Below are 21,386 nucleotides of genomic sequence, written 5' to 3'. Positions count from 1 at the left end.
TTCATCAGGCTACACACCCCTATCTTGTCGATTGACCCTACCCTACCCTACAGGTTGCAATAAAAAAAGACTTTATCAGTCCGGCTTCTGGCTAGGGTTACCGTTACAGGCCGTTTTACCTTCACTTCAAACAACACAAGATGGTGGTCAAACAGAATTAAAATGCCTTCGGAACAAGAGCGCTTGCAAGGTGTGTGCGATGCCTGCTTGAGCTGGTGCAGAGTTGTCCCTTAAGAGCAGGATATGAAGTAGTATGCAAAAGGAACTTCATGGTTTTTAACCACAACACTCATGTTGCAGTCACAATCATAATACCGGAACACAGTTGAGACTGAAATGTTAAACTTGAAGGCAACAATAGCACTCTCCTCAGCACAACCCATTTTGCTCACAGCTATGGCACGGTTGAAAGACTCCATCTTGCATGCAGTCTGCCTGCCTGAAGTAAGGATACCTCAGGAAAATTGCTTTCAATGGGAATCGTATCGTGTATTCAGGGGTTAAATATTTTCAGCAAATTACCAATACAAAATGTCTCAAATTTGTGTGTCTTGATATTTATTTAAACTGCTGAGGCATCAATCCTCTTGCTTCGATGGGAGGACAAGCTGTGCACGAGGTGGATCAGAGCGATGAAAGTTGAAGGAGGTCGACTCGAACTCGCAAACACCCGCCACAAGACTCTACTTGGCGTCAACTTGCAGCAGCATCAGACAAACTCCGAATTGGCACCTTGAGGAGAAGGATCACGCGGCTGGCCCTGTGACCATCACGACTGGAACAACTTGTACGAGCATTTGCTGTAAACGTCTGCCATCACTAAGACTTGAAAGTGTGACACAATAATTAGAGGCGACGGGAGGTTTACTATCTCAGTCAGTTGTAGTGTTGTGTGACTGAGTGAATACTATTGGAACTCCCTTGTTTCTCTGCTCTTCTTTTATGCGAATCCACAGAAACAGGAGTTTGACGTCCTAACAAATTTGTGAAGAATAGTGATGGGAACAAAAACAAATTGGCCGAGCCAAAACACAAGAACAAACCGAAATTTGTTGGGCTCGACGAAATGCCTGGCCAGCACTAGCATAAGAAACAGTGGAGCGAGTTTACAGTCGGGGCTTGCTAGTTCGATTTCGACTGTCTCGATGGCTGATACATCCTGGTCCTTGGATACATAAAGAATCGATATTCAAAGGAGATGCATTTTGTGGCACACTAATGTTCCACGACACCCACGCAGGAAGGCGTGTGCTGCAGCAGTGATAGGCAAGAGAGGTGGGGAAGGAAAAGCAGAAAGCTCGAGTGTCCCCGACCGTATCCTTGCTCCTCTAAATCGTGAGATCAGCCCAATTCTGCTGCTGTGTGTCTCCTCATGCGCGCTGACTTCTGTGCTGCTTCTACGTAGAGGACATGTGCGTCTGACCTGCAACTGTAACCTACTCGTGACTACTGATCACTGTAATGAGCAATGACGCGGAAAAAGCGCCTGCTGATTTTTATCTTTCAAAACTCTCAGAGAGGTTGGGGGTGGGTGGTAGGGTTTTAGGGGGTGGTTGGAGTTGAGTTTGGGTCCATTTACCTGGTCCGGACCATGGCGGGGAGAAGGTTTTTCAAAGTTGAAGTAGCAAGAGGAGGGAGGAGGAGGAGGAGGAGCAGATTTCAACAAAGAGATGCAGAGTCACCATGGAATACAATATCTGATGGGATCTTATGATGTTGTGGTGGGGAAAAGCCTTGTGCAGGCTCCTTGCATCATTTTCAGTCAATCCCCGTTAAGATTTCAGTTTGTTTGTCCCTGCGCTCGATCAGAGTAGGACTGAGCAAGTGGATGTTTCTGTTCCGACAATGAATGACGAGTCTCTGTGCAGAATAGGTAAAACAAGCGGAGCAAAGCAAATGCGGACGGTACTGCACGACATAATGTAACACTAGTTCGTCCTTGGGCAGTTGAAACCTTTGACTATTTCGCAGCCTCAACGACGACGATGAGGAGTTGAACGATTTCTTCAAAGATCCGAGTAACAAACGAATGATCAATGAGCCCGATGCGGTGATTTCGTGCCCGTTTACTTACCTTCCCTCACCATTCTCTTCAGATTGGATGGACGCCGTTGCACTGGGCTTGCAGTAAGGGCCTCAAGAACTCTGTCTCGGCCCTTCTCGAGAATGGCGCAGACCCGAACAAGGTGATTGTTCTTTCTATCATGGGTTGATCCATGCGTGTTTCTGTCTGTCATGGGTTGATCCTCTTACAAATCGTTTGTCAGGGTACCGACTACGATGGCTGGACTCCCGCACACGATGCAGCGAGATGTGGAAACTCGGAGGTCCTTTACTGTGCTCAAACGAACAATCTGAATCTCTTGCAGATCTTAGAAATGCTCGCCAAGGCTGGAGCAAACATTGAGACTACGACTTCGTCAGGTGTGAGCCCTTGCAAGCCCCCAAGAGCATTTTGCTTGACTGGGGCTGCAACCAAGGCACACGGCCGTTGCACTATGCCGTGCAGTACGGGCGCACGAAAGCGATGCAGTGGATGTGCAAGGAGGGATGCGATGTGGATGCACCCAACGTGGCTGGATGGTCTCCACTGCACTTCGCCGTTCGGTAGCTCCTGCATCCTCTCCCTTGCTGAGCTGAGAGATCTCGCAGGCATGGCAGGGTGCACGCTGCCCACATGCTCTTGGATTTAGGTGCAGTTGCGAACATGCCAGACAAGTCAGGCCATACGCCTGAGGTCGTGAGAGAAATGCTTGCAGAAACGATGATGCTTGACGAGCGATTTCTCCTGCAGGATCTCGCGAGGATAACCAAAGATAAGATTAAGAAGGGGATCCTGCATCTTGAGGAATCGGTGATTATCTCCAAGACAATTTCGCGAATGGATGACTCTATGATTGTTTTCTAGGTTCAGCTTGATGATTTTGAGAAAATTGCAGATATGCTGGCGGAGAAGACCAAAGCCCAGGTTTGTAACATAGAGAGTGTATTGTTTCAGGGTGTTACATTTCGGTTTGCAGCGAGATGCCGCGGTCAGCATGGCCAAGCACGCTCTGGAGAATGCCGGTATTGTCAAAAGATTTTCGGCTGTTTCGGGCTGATGTCGGCGATATCAGATTCGCATTTCGAAGCGGAAGATTATTTCGGTGCAATCGAACACTTGCAGGTACAAATCAAACTCAAGGTGGTGTTGCGTGGTGACGAGTCTTTGTCAGGTGGCTAGAGATGAGTATGCCAGAGTCGGGATGAGGGACGAAAGCGCGGTAATCCATCTCTCTTAGGGTGTTCAGCGTGTCAATTAATCTCTTGCGTTTGCAGCAATGCTCGAAACGGATCGCCGAATGCGAAGAGCTCTTGGAGCGTGAACAACATCACGAGAGCTCAACTCATTGATAACCTCGTGAATGCAAACACGGAGCTTATTATTAGCGAGATGTACCTCGCTGTGTCATTGATACTTGTTATGATTTATACCTTAAATCTTTCGATTCATAGCTTAATCTCTCAAGCAATCTAGTGGAAGTTTTGGAGGTGAAACAATTGCTGAACGTTGCTGTTCAGGGAGTCCTATCATACATGGAGGTCAGTCAACGAGATCAACCATGAAAATTAGTTCGCTCACAGTTCCGAATTCATTCTGAGCTTCCTCGACGAGCTTTGTGTGGTTGTTGCCAAACAGAACAGTGAAGAGCTGTCAAAGCTTGTCACGAAAAATGAAGTATGTTGACATAGTCAGGTAAATGTACAGAGGATTACAAATAAGAGAACAGATGCAACAAAAAGAGAGTAACGATATACAACAAATGGTGCAACTAAATTGACGCTCATCAGGAGTCAAAAAATCGACAGCTACAGTCGCCAATGACTGTCATCTCCGCCTCTGTCTCTGCCTCTGTCTCCCTGATTGTATTTCTATCCATATCTACAGTATGCATTTCTCCCAACCTCCTCTTCCCCCTTACATCCCTCTCCTCCTCTTTTCGCCCCTTCAGTTCCTCTCTCCAACTCACCATATTTGCCTCTTGGATTCAGACGAATAAATCATAATATAATAATATAATAATTTATGAGTTATTTGTAGATGGATCGCTGTAAATAGTTTTAGAAAGTAGTACTTTACTAAGTTTTTGCTTTTTACTTTGGTACTTGTTGTACTATCAATACCATCGTAAAACTCCGAGGCTCCGGCGCCGGACCGGGAGCAGCCTGAACCGTGACTCGATAGTAACCGGCGCCGGGCCGGGCCCGTCAGTGACAGGCTCGACCCGGCCGACTTGGAGCCATGTTTCAAAGTTTGCCTCACCATGTTTGCCTCTCCGATCATCACGAGTCCGATCATCATCTTTACTCGAAGTAAAGTTAAAAATCATCAACTCAGTGCTGCACTGCTGTCGCCCCCGCCGGACTCGGATGCCGCCACGACTCAGTCGCGCGACTGAGTCTATTGTGATTAACCTGAACGTGACGAGAAACCGATCATGGCACGAAGATGCAACTGAGTCGATTCATGATCGTACGGTAACTAAGTCGATACAGAGCTTGAACCGTTGAACCAACTTGGCAACAAGGCTGAGATGTGAGAGCGGCGTTGAACTGTTACGGCATCTTGAGAGCGGCTTCACTCACCAAGTACGGTATGAGAACTTCATTCGAGAGGCGATCACAATTGACCAACTGCAATGGGAGTCTTGACTCATACCGTACCGCCAAGGAGTGCCGCTCAGTTGCCCAACTCCATCACTCATCGTCATCTATGCTGATTGAACTTGTTTCATCGCAGTTGATAAACCATGAGAGCCACCTGCTATCAAGAATTTCGTTCGACACAGACGAGGCGATTTCTGTTACCATCTCATCGTTTGATGCTGGCAAGAATCCATCGAATATTTCATTCAGACCTTCTGTTCCTGATGCATTCTCGATAAGGTCAAGTGCAGCAGATGAGCTTGCCTCTGTCGGTTCAGGGGTGTATACAGCTATGCTCTCATGCGAATCGCCTGAAGAGCTATTGGGATCATCGCCTGAAGAGCTATTGGAACCATGCGAAGCATAGCCTGGACGGGTATATGGCCATCGAAAAATGCCGAGTTTTCGACAAGCAGCCTTCAGAGACGTCAATGAAAGTCCCTGAGTAGCAAACGTCACACATACATAGTGCTGAAATAGTATGACTGCTCACTAGAAACGCAGCAGCTTCTTCTTGTCGCCTGGAGAAGAGCGGCGTGATGGTCTGAAGGTCGAGCGTGACATTGTAGGTGTGTCTTTTTGATCCGATCATTCTCCTTGCTTGGACCGTGATGGATTGATGTGCCATGTGAGATTGTGTGGAGTGAGAACAAGGTCGCAACGTGTGTGTGTGTGGATGGTAGCGATGCGAGACTGGGAGGACACGACTTTCAAGGAGGCGAAGCGGGGATGGATTGCGGGAGATAGACCTAAAGACACACCGTTTCGCGAGTTTCGCCGGGGGCTGCCTCACTGGTAGTAAAATAGGTACTAACGTCGAGGGGCTGCCATCTGACACGTCTGACGTCGGAGTGAGCGGTGACGAGGCCATCCAAACTTGATCCAAGTTCGTGCCAGTCACGGCTCGTCACAGACCGGCCCCCGACCGTAACTTGTGACTTTGCACCAATCCTTGCTCAGACTCTAAGTCAATGATCATGCACCCAGATCATGCACCGTCTTTGCTGACTCTGTGAGCGATCAGCACCGTGACCGCCGCGGTGGCGGCCGGGCGCCCCGGCCGCGCAGCTGTGCCACTGAACCCCGGGCCAGTGGGGAGCTGTGACCCGTTGCCCCAGACGGTCGGCGTACCCGGTCCACTGCAGCAGTCACAGTGCTTCAGCGGCATCGATGATGGCATCTAACGGGCCCGGGCGCCGCAATACTACTGATACATCGCCGCCGATGATCGGCCAGTCATGAGATAATCAGGCTACGTGTCACGTGTGGCATCGGGTTGATCAATCGCCGTTGCAGAATGATGAAGTCAAAACTTGAAACCGTCATCCAATCAGTTCGGCAGTTCGGCAGTGTACGACACTTGGCAATGGCAAGTTTTGAAGTACTGCCTATAATAATCACTGCCCAGACTCAACCAATATTACGTTTGAGTGTGCAGTGCAGTGCGTCTACAATAGCTGAAATTGAGTCTAGGAGCCGGTATGGTAAGCTGAAGCGTGCATGCGCTAATATCTCATCACGTTGTGAAATCTTCAATGACAACAACGACAATAACAGCAACAACAACAACAACAACAACAACAACAATAAACAGATTCGAGCATAACCCGCCGTAGCGATCAATCGGCTCTGCGTCGTGTAAGAAGCTGAGCATCAACAAGCGTCTTCTATGGTCCTACTCAGCTTTGGTCGCTTCGTTCCGGGAAACAGCTTGTGGCTTTCTTGCAGAGGTATTGGAGCATCGGGCTGAGACTTTGACGGGTGCTGGAAGGCGTGATGGCTGACGTCCACCACCACTCCTCCCCTCAACCTCAAGTGATTTCGATTTCTGCTCGGATCCTTTTCAGCTACAATGCACTGGTCAGGAACCTGTCTGACTGCAGAACCAGCATTCTGCTCCTTTCTGAGGTAAATCGGATTGCTTTCGGTTACCACCGCGATCGACAGCACGATGGTCAATAAAAAGGTATCAGCACGGACTAAAATCATGATGCATAAATCTTATCCCTGGCTTTTGAAATATTGTTTCGATCTTAATAAAAATGAATGAAGGTCTCTTTGACAACTGCATTGTAGATCCCTGTTAACTGGCAGGAATTACCCGAACCGGTAATGCTGCGAGCCAACCATTCTGATTTCCTGACGGCAGCCAAAGACGAATTCTTCTCGGAGCAGGTGTTCTGATGCAAGTACACAAGGATACGAGCACGGCAGGTAGTGGGCAGGAGGGCGGGGGGAGGGAGAGCAGAGGGGCGTCAACGGATAAAGGAGGGAAGGGGGGACGGAAAGTGTTGTGCGACGCAGCAGTTCAACGGCAGGAAGAGACTGATCAAACAGCCTCAAATAATATAGCGTTCGTGAGTACCTGTAAGGGTGCTCGATTTCTTATGTCCATCACTAATCTCAGATGCTACACTGATCTTTACTACGTCTTGAGAGCTAGCTTCTGAAACGTTGGGGATTTGGAGGCCGAAAGGTGGTTTTTAAAAGCATTTTGAGAATCCCTTCCCCGGCAGGTGGGGAAAGGGGACCAGGCAATCTTTACTCAAAGTTAAGACCAGGTATCGTATAGCGCACCGTCCATAGTTCACCACATGTAGGAACCTCTGCCTCCTCTCGGTGTCTTCCTTCAGCTCTCTTCAGGCTCATGGCATCGCTGTCCTTTCCTCCTCGATACGAATGTGTTTGGCCTTTGATCATCGCACTAGTGTTTTTGAGCTGACGAGAGCGAAATGTGAGTTTACGATGACAAAGATTACTGTCTTCATGGCCTGAATGCCTCGATTATGTCTTAGAAGAGATTGATTCTTTTATGTTCTCTACTGCTATCATACAAATTTCAAAGCCGAGCATTCTCTCGATTTCAGTATAAACGTTATATCAGATGTCGAAAAAAAGACAGGTATATTGATTCGAAAAACTAGAATTCCGTAGGCAGGATACCATTGAAACTTGCAAAGTTGAGGAGTGAGATTTTTTGTACAATGAAGTGACATGGCGAGGGAAAAAAGCCCGATCATATATTCGAAGGACTTGAGAAAGGGAAGAGATCATGAATTTTGTAAGTGTTGTGTAGGCTCCATACAACATGAATAATCTTGGTCGTCTTTGGGGAATTCTTCAACAGACTCAGTAAACATGCAATGACAAAATTGCCTCCCTGGCGAATAAAATGATTCTTTAGTGTATGAGCTGTCGTCCTCGACCTCTGTCTTGAAACACCCCTTTAAGAGGACCTACAGGCAAAGTACTGGCAACCTTCACCAGAGCCAGGCAACGAGGATGGGTCCCTGTCTGACTACAAACTTAGATGATCTGGCTGCTGGTTGTACAGCCTCTGCAATTATCATCGTCCAGCGTGTGACAAAAGTCCGTTTCTCACACGCTCTCTTTGCTCTCTCGATTGCTCTCTTGTATAGCAGGTGCTCTCGACCGTCGCTTTCGAGAGCAGCCACCACGAGGAAGGGTGCGGTAAGCAGAAGGGGGAGCATGGTCTCTTCGTAGACTGTTGCAAGCTCGAGGAGAACTTATGAGAAGGAGCCAACAGATTTCCTACAGGGAGGGAGGATGATGCCTCAGCAAATGCTGCTATGGAGAGGAGATCAGGATTGTAGGACTGGCGGAGAGCTCTATACGTGAACATTGATCACGACCGATCGGTCAAGGATAGGACAAAGGGCCTGCAGGGACCGATCGGTCAAGGATAGGACGAAGGGCCTGGAGGGAGGCAGGAAGCTCTATCGGAGCTTTCGTATAGTTTTTGCAGAGGCATGAGGATTAGCAAGAGAGGGGAGATGTATCGACTGCAGGTTGTGAGCCTTCTATCAGCGTCCAGACACATGTGACCATGATCACAATATACATCATGACTGTTGTCTTGGCAAGGAAGGTGGGGAGCGGAGGGTGGCAAGGCGAAGGAAAGCATCGGTTTGTTTAACAAGCCTAGCAAGGTCGGAGACTGAAGAGCTAGGAGACAGCTTTACATCTAACAACCCATCTGCAAGACATACATCTCACAACCCATCTGCAAGACATACACCTGTTCCTGCTTTCTTCTGCTTGAGGCACTTTTTATTTTGTGCGGGTAAAACACATTACTGTACATCTAACAACACATCTGCAAGACATACATCTCACAACCCATCTGCAAGACATACATCTAACAACCATCTGCAAGACATACATCTAACAACCATCTGCAAGAGGTCCTTGCTCCTTGCTCGGGCAGATCGCTCAGCCCGAGCTAGGACAAAAGATCTCCTGCAGATCCTGTTGAAATTTCTGACCAGATCCAGAAAACAGTGTCTGGGGGGTACCACATCAGGTAGCCGGGGAAATACTACTAAAACAGGGGGTAATGAAAGGGATATGAGGGGGTGCTATTCTTGAAGGATGGGGTACTACTATCCTAAGGGGGGTAGTGCCATCCAGAGAGGGAAGCGGGGGTAGGCGACATGCATGCAAGAGCGCAGGGAGGAGAAGGCACATGGCACTGAGAGACAAGTAGAAGCTCGTTGCGAGGCCGGAGCGATGAGTGGACTTGAGTGCCAGCAGAGAGATGGCGCGAACTGCTGTCCTCTCTGAAAACGTGCTCTCGCTCGATGCTGAGGTGCAGGTGCAGAAGAATGAAGGGAAACAGATGAAGGGGTTGAGAGAAGACGAGGTTGAGGTTTGAGGGGCAGTAACAGATGAGAATATGACGGAAAATAAGAAAAATGGGGTTGAAGGGGAACTGAGGCGAGAAGCAGAGAGCTTAGTTCAGAAGAGATTGAGCTGCAAGATAGAGATGAATTTAAGTTGGAATCTTGTGAGAAATATGTTATTGCTCACATGCATTCCCGTCTCCCCACTTTTGTTTTTCGCAAGACGATTGATTTTTTGACGACAGGAGGAGTGAGCACTGAATTGGCTTGAAAGATGGGAAAGCGAAAGGACGAGGACAGCCACTCTGATTCGGACTCCTCCTCCTCCTCCTCCTCCTCCTCCTCCTCCTCCTCTTCATCATCATCATCCTCCTCCTCCTCCTCCTCATCCTCCTCTTCCTCCTCTGATTCAGCCTCGTCTTCCTCGTCTAAGGGCTCAAGTCGTCGTTCAAACCATGGCCCAAAGAAAGGCGAGGAGAGGGAGGCGAAGCGTGCGAGGAAAGAAGTAGATGCCAGCAAAGGGAGCCTCCGTAATGACGAGAACGCGACGAAACAGAAGCATGCGGACAAGCACAAACATGCGCCAAGGGATCAGTCTCGCCTCCCCTTCGACTCGGACCCTCCCATCCGTCCTCATGAAACCATCGCCAAGACGTTGGAGACAAAGAAAGTCTCCTCGGCTGCCTCCAAGTACCTGGCCAAGGTGCTGAAGGCTGACCAGGAGGAAGCCATGATGAAGCCGGACTTCGAGCTGAGGTCTGAGCTGATCGAGGCGCAGAGCCAGGGGTTGATGACAGGCGGGGACGAGGACGATGAGAACGAAGGCAGCGAATTTGTGCCAGCAGCAGCTCGCAAGAAAGCTCTTCTGAAACAGATTGCAGCGAAGAGAGGGACGAGAGTAGCAAAGGCTGCCGTTGAGGAGGAGGAGGCGACCACGGTTGTTACTCCCTGTGCTGTGTGGCAAAATGCTGACGATGGTGTTGCAGACGGTGAGAAAGAGTTTGCTGGACGAGAAGGCAGAGCTCTTGAAGATGGGAATCGACCTTGACGCTCCGAAGGCAACGGACGAAGTCGACGAGCAAACACTGGAGGATCTTTCGCAGAAGAAGGCTCTGATGGGTGTGCAAGAGCTTGCCAACGACGTGAAGTACACGGAGCCGATGAAGACGGACTGGAGGCCCCCGAGGCACCTGCGAGAGACGACGGAAGAGGAGAGGGACAGGCTGAGGAAGAAGTGGCACATCATAGTCGAAGGCGAGGACGTACCTCCTCCAATCAAGGACTTCAAGGACATGAGGTTTCCGAAACCGACTCTTGACCTGCTTAAGGCCAAGGGCATCGAACGCCCAACTCCCATCCAGGTCCAGGGCCTTCCGGTCGCTCTGAGCGGAAGAGATATGATCGGGATCGCCTTCACGGGCTCCGGAAAAACCCTAGTCTTCTCTCTCCCTATGGTGATGATCGCGTTGGAGCAGGTCGGTCCGAGGGAGAAAGCGTGACTCCTGTGACTTCTTGGCTGCAGGAAACGAAGATGCCGATTGCGAGAGGGGAGGGACCTTTCGGGCTCTGTATCAACCCGTCGAGGGAGCTGGCGAGGCAGGTGCTGTCACGTCATCGCAGGCATGTGTGTGTAGTGGCTGACCTGTCACGTGCTAGACGTATGAAGTCATGAAGGAGCACTGCGATGCCCTCGGCTTCGGAGGATTTCCTCCTCTCCGCTGCCTGCTGTGCATGGGAGGGATCGACCTCCGTGAGCAGGTGAGGAGCGATTGAGCGAGGAAGAGATGGGGCAAGAGGTGGATGAGCAAGGAGGGTGGGTGGGGGAGAGGGATACAAGTAGGAGGCACAGCGATGACAAATCTGAAGAAGGGATGAGGGGGGAAAGATGCAAAAGAGAGACTGGGAGAGATAAGAACTCTCTCGAGGTTGTGCTGCCATCTGAAGTCCGGTTGACATCTGTGTAGGGGGACGTGTTAGCCGGGGGAGTTCACTGTGTGGTAGCGACTCCTGGTCGACTCATGGACCTTCTGGGGAAGGGGAGGCTGCGCCTTGACCTCTGCAGGTCTCCATCTTGCTTCCAGCAGTTCTCCCTGACTGATGGGAACGTCAGGTACCTTGCATTGGATGAGGCAGATCGCATGATCGACATGGGGTTTGAGGAAGAGGTGGATCCTATTGTGTCCTGCAGTACCCTCGGCGTGTTCGACTGATGGTAGGGGGCAGGTCAGGGAGATCCTCTCCTACTTCAAGGGGCAACGACAAACCCTCCTCTTCTCTGCTACGATGCCTCTCCACATCCAGAACTTTGCGAAGTCAGGTCGGCTGACCCCTCCGTCGTCATCCTCACTCTTCCTCCTCCCTCCTCCCTCCTCCCTCCTCCCTCTTCCTCCTCATCCTCACTGCTCTTCCTCACTTCTCCTCATCCTCCTCGCCCCCCCCTCCCTCCTCTTGACTTGTTCTGCAGCGCTTGTGAAGCCGGTGTTGGTCAACGTTGGACGAGCCGGAGCTGCCAACCTTGACGTTATCCAGGTCTTGCTGCCGACCCGCCTTTCGCCCTACACACACACACACACACACACACACACAGTTCCTGCTTCTCACCTTCTGCTTCATGTCCGGGTTGTGCTTCTTCCTATCCTCCTGAAAGTGCGAGCAGGAGGTCGAGTACGTCAAACAAGAGGCAAGGATCGTTTACTTGCTCGAGTGCCTGCAGAAGACTGCTCCTCCTGTATCCTCTACCCCTCTCTCCATCCTCTTGCTCATCTCTCTCCTCCAGGCGCTGATCTTCTGCGAGAACAAGGCAGACGTGGACGATATTCACGAGTACCTCCTCCTCAAGGGCGTGGATGCTGTTAGCTCGCACGGCGGGAAGTCGCAGGAGGACCGAGAGTGGGCTGTGAGGCAGTTCAAGAACGGCAAGCATGGAGGAGGAGGCGATGGCTAGTGCCTGACAGACTTACCTCGCAGGCAAGGCGGATGTGCTCGTAGCAACCGACGTGGCCGCCAAGGGCCTGGACTTCCCTGACGTGCAGCACGTCATCAACTTTGACATGCCCAAGGAGATCGAGACTTATGTGCATCGGATCGGAAGAACGGGGAGGTGCGGGAAGACTGGAGTAGCCACCACGTTCATCAATAAGAACTGCTCGGAACAAATCTTACTCGACCTCAAGTATCTTCTCAAGGAGGCAAAGCAGGTGAGACCAAAGGAAGCACAGGACGATCGTGAGCCAGTGGACGAGGCGGGGGCGGGGGGGCGGGGGGGCGGGGGGAGGGAGGGGCAGCAGGAGAAGGAGGGAGGGGCAGCAGGAGGAAGCCCAGCGACTGACCCGCTGAGCAGAGGATCCCCCCTGTTCTCAATCACCTGGAGGATCCAGACGAGGGCAGGTGAGTCGACTCACATGGATGAACGTGTGTCTTGTGACCGAGCATGCAGACGTGCCTCGCTAGCAGCAAGAGGAACAGGTGCGCTACCCCCTTGCTAGCCCCATCCCCTCCCTGACTCTTGTCTTTCAGCTCTCTCCACGATCAACTCTATCACGGACCTGAACCGACGTGCTGTCTTCCGTGCTCAGCGTGATGGAGCAGTGTATGCTCGCACTGGAGGAAGCGGAGGCGACTACTAGACACGAGGTCCTCATGAGAAGGAACAAGAGCATTGACATGATTGAATTTGTCTGCAACCACAAACTCTCCCTTTCATCGACATGCTGGGTGCATCTTTAATCGTCAAGATACTTGCAAGACCTTCTGTCCCTGTACATAGTTTGCATGGCTACACGTGAAACATGGTGTGCATGGCTACACGTGAGGGCCTTTAGGCGAGGAGAGGGCCTCCGGTGAAGTCATGAATGCAGTTCTCACGGTTGCGAAGGTAAGAAAATTGAGTAGTGCAGAAGATAACGGTGCGCTGTCAGACGGCATCACAACACGCATGTAGCAACACGCAACCACTCACCTTGTTGTTCACGATGTTGGGCCAGGTGTTTCTTGATGATCCCATAGGAAGCTGATCAGGACGAGGAGCAGGGGCGTCGATGATGTTGACGTCCTGACGACAAGTTAGTCTGGGAGCCACACAGACACAAGGAGACAAAAGTCCACACACCTGTGTGGCATTGTACGTGTCAGTGATGGAGCCAGGGGCTGCTGGAGTTGCGCCGCCATCAGTGGCCTGGAGCATTGTGGTGATGAGCTTGAAGACCATTCTGGCAGAGAGTCAGTCGATTGCAAGACGAAAACAAGACATTGGCATGGTTGGAGTGAAGTCAATTATGTGAGATATCGTGATATCTCTGCATGCAGCCATGAAATAATTGAAGCATGTTGCTCATTAGAATCAATCTTAGAGGTCAACCCTTGTATAGGTCAACCCTTGAATTGGACTCGCTATTCTCAACGTGCTGCTTCCAACATACCCAATCGCACGTGTGGGAAACTAAGGGGCCCCTGAGTTTGTGCCTCCATCCTAAACAACCTGATTGAAATTTGACATCTCTCATGCCATGTATCAATCACTTCAAAGCAAGCAAACTGACTCGGCTTCTGAGCTGACAAGAAACATTGAACACCTCCTTCGTTCAGCACCTTGCTCCTCTCCTCCTCTAGCTCGTGCTCCTGTCTCCCTGCACGTGCTACACATGGTCTCTTCAAAGGGATCAGACATCCTCTCACGCCTTCTCCCTCCTACATCTCAGCCCTCCTTCGCCATCTCCCGTCTCTCGGTCCAGCATCATCTATTTCTGGCAACCTGATTACCCCTCCACTTGATTTTGATTACCCCCTCAAAGGTTACCCGTACCCTCGAAATTACATGATAATGTACCCCCTGCTTTAGATGTTCTGGTCACTACCCCACCCCACTGAATCTTCGCCTGGAGTTACCTCATCCCCGCTCATTTGCTGCCATGATTGACCCAGTGCACAGATGATCGGACTGACCCCCCTCAGCGGCCAGCCTGTCAGCAGGGCCGCCCGCTGCGGCCGGGCCCGGCGGCCCGGCCCGGGTGGCACGTAAGCCGGTGACTTGACTCCCGATGACTCTGCCTCTCAGCATTGCTGCCGCGTACTACCGTACAACCTGGCGTCACGTTCAACTAAACCGATCAGCCGGAGCAGCAGTGACGCCATGAACGGGCCGCCGCAGGCCGGGCCGCCGTCACGGTCGGAGTAGTACCGTAGCGCGGCGGGGCGGTCACCGTGGGGGACGCCGGCGCACACCGTCGGCAGTACTGTACCGGGCGACTGGCTGCGCCACTGCTCTCACCGTGCCAAGCTGACTCAGGGCGCCGCACCGTTGGCAGCCAGAGCAGCAGCAGCAGCAGCAGCAGCACTGCGGCGGCAGCAGCAGCAGCAGCAGCAGCTTGTGTGATCATCAAGATGTGACTCTAGCATGACAACACAGTGTGTTGTCATGCTAGAGTTATCCATGCTCACAGAGTCAGGTTTCACTGAGCGGCTCAGCGGCTACTAAATCACAGTACGGTCCGTGACCCGGCGGCGTCACGGCGCCCCCGCGACCGATCGTCGGGCCCGGCGATGCGGCGGCACTGAGCGGCTAGACACCGTCGTCACTGCCCCAACTTGAAAATGCAGTACAGGCGGCGCTCGGGGGCAACGGCAATATCTGGTTCGCGATGGCGATAACAGGCGCAAACTTCTTCTCAAGGATTTCTGCCAGTCTGTCCAGCTGCCTGCAGCCGAACTCAGTCTCTGCCATGACCTCGATCTTCTCGTCTCGCATCAGGTCTTTGGAAATGAGCTGCGGCAGGGAGTCAGCTGGGCGGCAGGAGCTGGGTCAGTCTGCTCTACCTCTCTGGCAGACTTTCGTCCCACGACAGCAGCAGCCAGGGCTTCACACTCGTCGGGGCTCTTCTCTGCGACCCGGTCGTACTCGTCCTCAGTGACGACCACCATCGTGTGTGTCCCCCCACTAAATTTTCCCAGCTCGTTGACGTTGACAGTGAAGCAGGAGCGAACTATCACGCCCTCCCCCTCTGGCTCTCTCAAGAAGTTCTTGCCCCAACGGCAGTACCAGTACGTCTTGGTGCCGTCCTGAAACCCGTGCTTGGACTTGACGTCCATTTGGTCGAAGATCGCTGTAAGGTGAGCACAGAGCTGTCGTAGCTCGGAGGAGGGCATTACCATGTCTTGGTTCGCGATGCGATTGCACAGCTCTTCTCGATGGACCCCGGCGAGGTCAGCCAACCACTGGTTGACATCGCACGTCATCCATCGCTCCGTCACAGGATCCACTGCGATGGTACGGTAACCGCATCGTGCTGAGTGATGCCAGCTTTTGAGGCCGATCAGCTGGCTGGGTCCAGGTGGGAGGACGGGGGGAGGGTTGACCTGCGCCAGCTTCATAGCTTCCAGCTGTTTGAGCTGTTCCAATGCGGTAAACCCAGTCCAGATGATGTTCTTGAGGCGAGGAGGCATAACTTTGAAGATGTCTTCTGCTTTCTTCTCACTCACTCCCTGATCAAACACTTGAGCGACCCGCCACCACATTCCACATGCTACTCACAAAGTCGAAGCAAAGACTGCGCAAGAGCGTGGGAGCCTCGATGGAATCGGCGTCGAGCCTCGGACGATAAACAAAAGGGTCTCGAGCATACCTGATTGGCCTCTCGATGGTTTCAGGATCTTCGTTCGCCCACCTTTCAGCCTGTTCCAGTTCTGGGTCTCGTTCGCGGACCCTTCCACGAGCATGATAGCAGGAGTCTGCAATCCCTCGATAGATGCACCTCCTGTGCAACAGGTGTACTCAGCTCATTCTCCTTCAGCTCTGAAGCTCCTCTTCTACCTGCAAGGGAGGTTGCCTTCGCATTTCACCTTGCTCAGCCTGCACGAGATGCAAGAAACCTGAACTGTCCTCCTCCTCCCGGCCGCTTTGGACAGCTGTTCATCAGCCTCCTTGTCCTCGAAGGTACCTTGATCGACTAACGCCTTAGTCGAGCTCTTCACCACCTTTGGAAGCCAGCCAGCCTTCATAAGGAAGTTCGGGCTGAACTTGACTGAGAAATCATGGATCAGCTAGGACTTTGCAGTTTCGTTCCACTGGTATCTTTTTATTTCAATCTTTCGCTCTGACCTTCTGATTTCGGGAGCTAACATCTACAATCTACGTGACGCCGTTGCTTCCCATCTTTTCCTTGTCATTCACATTTCTCTCTAACTCACTCACTCTCACGCTCGCTGAATGATTCAGACATTTACAAGCAAGCGGAGGAAATGACAGACCAGGTCAAACCCATTGTTCCTCCCCTTTCTTCCTGATTTCTCCTCTCATCTCTCGAACATCGATCTCTCCTGTTGCCCTCGAAACATCATCACAACCATCTTTCCCTCCCCCTCCCCCTCCCCGTCCCCTCATTTTTCCCTCCCCTCCCTCCCTTCTATTTTTGCAGCGAGAAATTAAATACTCCGAAGCCACCCCCCACCCCCCTCTTCCCCCAGGAATACCCCTCATCAGCTTCCGGGGTACTCCTTCACATAAACAAGTTTGCGGTGACGGCAGCTCTCGAGCCGCTCCGAAAAAAAAGCTCTAAAAGCTCCGATACTGATTTTTAACTTAACTTTGAGTAAAGAGAGGCTGAAAGTCTTCCGAGTCCCCGTCGGCCCAGGTCTAGATAATTTCCGAGGGCGAGTCACAGCCTTCAAGCCGGCTTGTTCCCGATCAGATAGTAAACGTTATTCAGTGACTCGGACCCGGTATCATTGAACTGTCGCGATCACTGATTTCAACTCCCGACTCGGACGGCAATTAAGTCGGATCCCGGTGGGACTGGAGGGCCGTGCCACGGCCGGGTGGTACGGTCACCCCCCTCGGATCCGGGACTCCGCACTCACTCAGACTGCCGCTGAGCCACCCGTGACCCGGTCACCGGACCACTCGGAGCCTGGGAGCCTGTGCCAACCGTGTGACCCCACGGTGCCGCGCGGTGACCCGGTGACCGGCGCCGGGCGGCCCGGTTCGCCGGGCCGGGCCCCGAGTTCCTCAACGCCTCACCACCGAGTCTGACATCAGTTGCCGTGTCAGAATCATCATGGACCGGCCGCTGACCGTCTGAAACTCGGCCCGGCCCGGCCGGGTTCTCCAGGCTCCGATCGCGGCCCGGCCGGGGCCGGGATCGGGCTCCACCGGGTCGCCGGAGCCTGATGGGAGGAGCATGAAAAGGAGCATGGTGCTGGGAGGGGAGGGGAAGAGGAGGGAAGCAAGGTAGGAGGGCAGTGAAAGCAGCGCCATAGCCTTGATGGTGGAGAAGTTCAGGAGAGGGAAAGGATAGAGGGGGCGGGACGGAGGGTAAGGATGGCTCGACGGGGCCGAGAGCGACTAGACGGGGGAGGGGACGCCGCATCAGGACAGCGGCTGGTTTCCAACGATCGGAAGCGAGAGTTCAGGGAGAGACTTTGTATCCATCATGTTGTGATGAACACCTCAACAAAATGAAAACGAAAGACAAACATCGCCCTCATGTCAGCCCTCGTGCTCTTGCGATGGGAGCAAGATTTTCAGTCTTGTCGTCCTGACAACTTGTTGGCAGAACCGTTTCCGCTCCCGCGATGGCTTCAAGCCTTCCACCATGAAAAGAAGGACAGAAATGCAGAGCTCCTTCATGAAATTCTCTCTTTTCCTCGTCGTCGCGCTGTGCCTGCAAACGGATGCAAACGAACACCCACAGTCCATGCCATGGCGCTCCAACCGCCATGCTCTGTCAACAGCAACGAGCTGCGAGATGCGGTTCAGGAGCTCCTCGGAGCCTGGGGTCCCTCCTAGGCTTTCACACGTCATGCAGCTGCGAGGAGGGAGGAGAGGAAAGGATGCCTCTGGGCGCAACTCGAAGACGAAGCATTTGCTTGCGGATGATGATGATGAGGGGGAGGAGGGGTTGGAGCCTGTTGAACTTGCGGGGCCGCCTCCTGCTGGTGGACTATCAGACTCAGAGGAGATAGATCAGCTCAACGTTGCTCCTCCCGATCAGTCTGACTTCCTCTTCCTCCTCCACTTGCCAGAAGAGGTCCCAAGCGGGTGGGATCCAGACCAGGATTGGAACCTTCGAATCTCGTGAGCCAGTCGCTTGCTCCCGGCAGCCCGATGATCTGATTTGCTGGCAGGAGCAAGACGTGGTGGAAGGAGATGAGAGAGAGATCAACCTTTGACAGGTGAGAGAAGAAATCCTGCTCCTCGCTCGCCCTTGATCCCTGCCTCCCTCAGCCTGCCGGATGCGTGGAGCAAATACCAGCACGCGATCAGGATAGGTGGGTGGTGCAACGATCAGGAAGGAGGAAGGCAGCAGCTGACTAGCGCGCAGGAGCTGTCCCTTGGCTCTTGGAGGTCTTGAGCCAATCCAACATCGCGGTGAACGCACCGGACCCAGAGCAGTAGAACCTGTGACGTGGTAGAGTCTGGGGACTAACAAGAGGATGATCAGGTGGAATCAGACGGCCATGCATCTTGCGGCGCAGAGAGTGAGAACGGGTCGAGGAGGAGAGAGGTTTTCTGCTCATTTTAATCGCACAGGGGAACGTCAAGACCCTCCAAGTCCTGCTCGATCACGGGGGAGACATCCAGGCTAAGGTGAAGTGCAGGCGTTGAAGCTGATGATGCTGACGCAGCGGCACCGTCAGGATGGAAATAGAATGACCCCGCTCCATTCTGCTGCGATCTACGGGAGAACGGAGACATGCAAGTTCTTGATCGAGGTAGGGGGAGTTGTTCTCATGTACAGATGCTAACGGTACGCAAGGCTGGAGCAGACAGGAACGCGTTGGACGTCGAGGGTTACACGGCCCTTGACCATTCCATCGACCTCAAACGAGAGAACACAACGAAGCTGCTCCTAGGTGGTTGATCCAGATCAAAGTCGACCAGCTGACTCGTTACTCTTGCAGAGTTCGGGTGTGAATGTCCCAAACATGACAGGGAGAATGTCTGTCGCGAGCCGTCGGCGCTTGCGAGTTGATGGATGAATGTAGGCGATCAAGAACTCAGAATGGATCCCCGACCCGCTATGGCCTGACGGGCAAGAGAAGCATGCGAGTCCACCGTGACGTGGTAAAGTTGCTCATCAGGTACAAGCGAGACCCGTGCAGAGACAGTGATGACAGAAACTCGAACGAGACGGGTAAGACGATGACAAGGAGGAGGTAGCGAGTTGAAGTTGACCTGTGCTGTGGTAGACACGGATGAGCTCATCAAACAGATCTACGCCATTCGATACGAACATCCCATGTTCGGTATGTTTTCTATGCCTCTTTCTTCTCGTCCTCCTTCTGCATCTCCTCCTCCTCCTCCTCCTCCTCCTCCTCCTCCTCCTCCTCATTCTCCTCCCACCCCCCGACTGCGTCTGATCGTTCGAGCACAGCGGGAGCAGAGATCATGGAAGACAACGACGTCGAAGAGTAGACTTGTTCGTTACGGGGGTAACAGCTGACTTTGAACCTCAAGGCCATTCATGAAGAAGAAGGCCAAGAAAGTCCAACAAGCAGGTGAGGAGAAGTGAATGCTTGACTGACTGAGTCACTTCACGCACGCAGACATCTCGTCAGATGTGGAGACTGACTCTTGGGAGTCGTTCGAGGAAGAGATGAGGAAAAACAAGAGGTTGCTCTACTCCTCCCTCTCCTCCCGTCCCGTCCTATCCCTCTTCCCCGCTTCCCTCGCTCCCTTCCTCTCCCCTTCTTCTGCCCTGCCTCTCAGCAAGGTTTGCATCTGACAGTTTTCGTCATTACAGCTTGCAGAGCGATGAGAAGATCGAGCATGAAGACAAACAAGACAGAAAGGACGAGCTCAGCAAAGGATGGTCAAGTGATTGAGAGAGGGAGATGGAGGAGAATGGTCATGAAGACATCTGGAGCGAACCAAATTGAGGAGGAGGAGGAGGAGGAGGAGGAGGAGGAGGAGGAGGAGGAGGAGGAGGAGGAGGAGGAGGAGGAGGAGGAGGAGGAGGAGGAGATTGTTTCTTATCTCAACCTTTTCGTTGACACATTACACATCTTCTCACACCTGGCCCGTTTGACTTGGTCATAACAAGTTATTCTAATCACTGCGACTAATCTACACCGGCTGCCTGGCCTTCTCGAGATAGTTTGAGATGATTGCCTGCAGTCACCTCTCACCAAAGTCTCGAAACATCAACAACAAACACCTTGAGCCTGTGGTTGGGCACAACCATCTTGTTCGACAATTTCTGTGTCAAGTCAGTTCCTCCCCCTCCCTCCCCCCTCCTGCTTCTCTTCCTCCTCCTCCCCCCTCCTGCTCCTCTTCCTCCTCCTCCCCACTCCCCACCTCCCTCTCTTGCTGTTGCCCTCAACTTCTCCACGTCCTCCTCCTCAAACTGTCAGACCTGGTTGGTCAGAGGGGACGTGTTATGGTCCTCTAGCCATCGCTCGATGTTCTGTCGCTCGTAGGAGTGCCCGTCCATCGCGATCACTGGGTCCTTCATCACCTGCTCCATCCCTCGTCAAGCTCTCCTCACACATCCTCGTCCTCCTGCTCCTGCTCCTGCTCCTGCTCCTGCTCCTCCCGTCCTCCCCCTTCCATCCCTTCCCGTCCTCCTTCCTCCCTTTCCCACCTCCACGATTTCATCGCCTCCTCCACCACTCACTCACTGCTCTCCTGCTCTTCCATCTCTCCCCCCCCCTCCTCTCACTGTCTGCTCTTTCACCTCCATAGAGATGGGACAGAGGAAGTCTGCCGGGTGTTCGACTTCTTGATCTCCATAGAAGTTCTCCAGAGCCTCCTTTGCGCTCATCGAGCCCCCGTTCCCTCCTCCTCCTTCTCCTCCCACTGCTTGACTTTCCCCCACTTCTCCCTCCTCCCCACTCTCCCCCGCCGATCGTGCTTGTCCTCCAGCTGCTGCTCCACCTCCATCCACCCCCCCTCCCTGCCCCGAGCCCCCCGGGCTCGAGCTCCCCTGCCGCATCCTAGATGGGTTGTAAGTTGCAGTCCACGCCCTCTCAACCTGCGACGACTGCGACCCCAGCTCAGAGTCAGCAACGAGCAGAGCAGAGAGATGCCGCAAACCTGCTGCGAGAAGAACGAGACGAGATCCA

The 21,386-nt window shown here is 52.7% G+C and overlaps 6 protein-coding genes across 6 annotated transcripts; 3 read left to right on the top strand and 3 right to left on the bottom strand.

Moving 5' to 3' along the window:
• Positions 1-2,093: 2,093 nt before the first annotated feature.
• GUITHDRAFT_71324 (hypothetical protein) lies at positions 2,094-2,908 on the top strand (the record flags this gene model as incomplete). The annotated part of the gene is made up of 3 exons (XM_005832415.1): positions 2,094-2,208; positions 2,481-2,607; positions 2,653-2,908. Coding segments are annotated over 3 exons (498 nt in total), but the record flags the coding sequence as incomplete, so codon positions are not given.
• Positions 2,909-6,203: 3,295 nt separating this feature from the next.
• On the top strand, positions 6,204-12,720 carry GUITHDRAFT_87080 (hypothetical protein; the record flags this gene model as incomplete). Its single annotated transcript, XM_005832414.1, has 12 exons — positions 6,204-6,976; positions 10,324-10,804; positions 10,852-10,929; positions 10,986-11,087; positions 11,294-11,391; positions 11,440-11,494; positions 11,553-11,646; positions 11,794-11,858; positions 11,983-12,057; positions 12,106-12,225; positions 12,284-12,526; positions 12,667-12,720. The coding sequence occupies exons 1-12, from the start codon at positions 6,870-6,872 to the stop codon at positions 12,718-12,720; spliced, it is 1,572 nt and encodes a 523-aa protein (XP_005832471.1). The 5' UTR covers positions 6,204-6,869.
• A 278-nt stretch (positions 12,721-12,998) lies between these two features.
• On the bottom strand, positions 12,999-13,541 carry GUITHDRAFT_152730 (hypothetical protein). Its single transcript, XM_005832413.1, has 3 exons — positions 13,438-13,541; positions 13,288-13,380; positions 12,999-13,239 (listed from the first exon to the last, which is right to left on the bottom strand). The coding sequence occupies exons 1-3, from the start codon at positions 13,534-13,536 to the stop codon at positions 13,147-13,149; spliced, it is 285 nt and encodes a 94-aa protein (XP_005832470.1). The 5' UTR covers positions 13,537-13,541; the 3' UTR covers positions 12,999-13,146.
• Positions 13,542-14,886: 1,345 nt separating this feature from the next.
• GUITHDRAFT_108753 (hypothetical protein) lies at positions 14,887-16,322 on the bottom strand (the record flags this gene model as incomplete). The annotated part of the gene is made up of 4 exons (XM_005832412.1): positions 14,887-15,090; positions 15,141-15,806; positions 15,856-16,078; positions 16,135-16,322. The coding sequence occupies 4 exons, from the start codon at positions 16,320-16,322 to the stop codon at positions 14,887-14,889; spliced, it is 1,281 nt and encodes a 426-aa protein (XP_005832469.1).
• A 1,455-nt stretch (positions 16,323-17,777) lies between these two features.
• GUITHDRAFT_108752 (hypothetical protein) lies at positions 17,778-20,147 on the top strand (the record flags this gene model as incomplete). The annotated part of the gene is made up of 16 exons (XM_005832411.1): positions 17,778-17,807; positions 17,876-18,396; positions 18,447-18,494; positions 18,547-18,590; positions 18,644-18,690; positions 18,735-18,800; positions 18,853-18,909; positions 18,948-19,034; positions 19,079-19,175; positions 19,224-19,230; positions 19,308-19,456; positions 19,512-19,568; positions 19,697-19,733; positions 19,780-19,820; positions 19,869-19,935; positions 20,066-20,147. The coding sequence occupies 16 exons, from the start codon at positions 17,778-17,780 to the stop codon at positions 20,145-20,147; spliced, it is 1,437 nt and encodes a 478-aa protein (XP_005832468.1).
• Positions 20,148-20,677: 530 nt separating this feature from the next.
• GUITHDRAFT_53147 (hypothetical protein) lies at positions 20,678-21,046 on the bottom strand (the record flags this gene model as incomplete). Its single annotated transcript, XM_005832410.1, has 2 exons — positions 20,678-20,779; positions 20,999-21,046. Coding segments are annotated over 2 exons (150 nt in total), but the record flags the coding sequence as incomplete, so codon positions are not given.
• Positions 21,047-21,386: the final 340 nt, after the last annotated feature.

Source organism: Guillardia theta (genome assembly GCF_000315625.1).
Source record: "Guillardia theta CCMP2712 unplaced genomic scaffold GUITHscaffold_35, whole genome shotgun sequence".
Classification (NCBI taxonomy): domain Eukaryota; class Cryptophyceae; order Pyrenomonadales; family Geminigeraceae; genus Guillardia; species Guillardia theta.
This window is presented reverse-complemented; position numbering and strand designations above follow the sequence as displayed.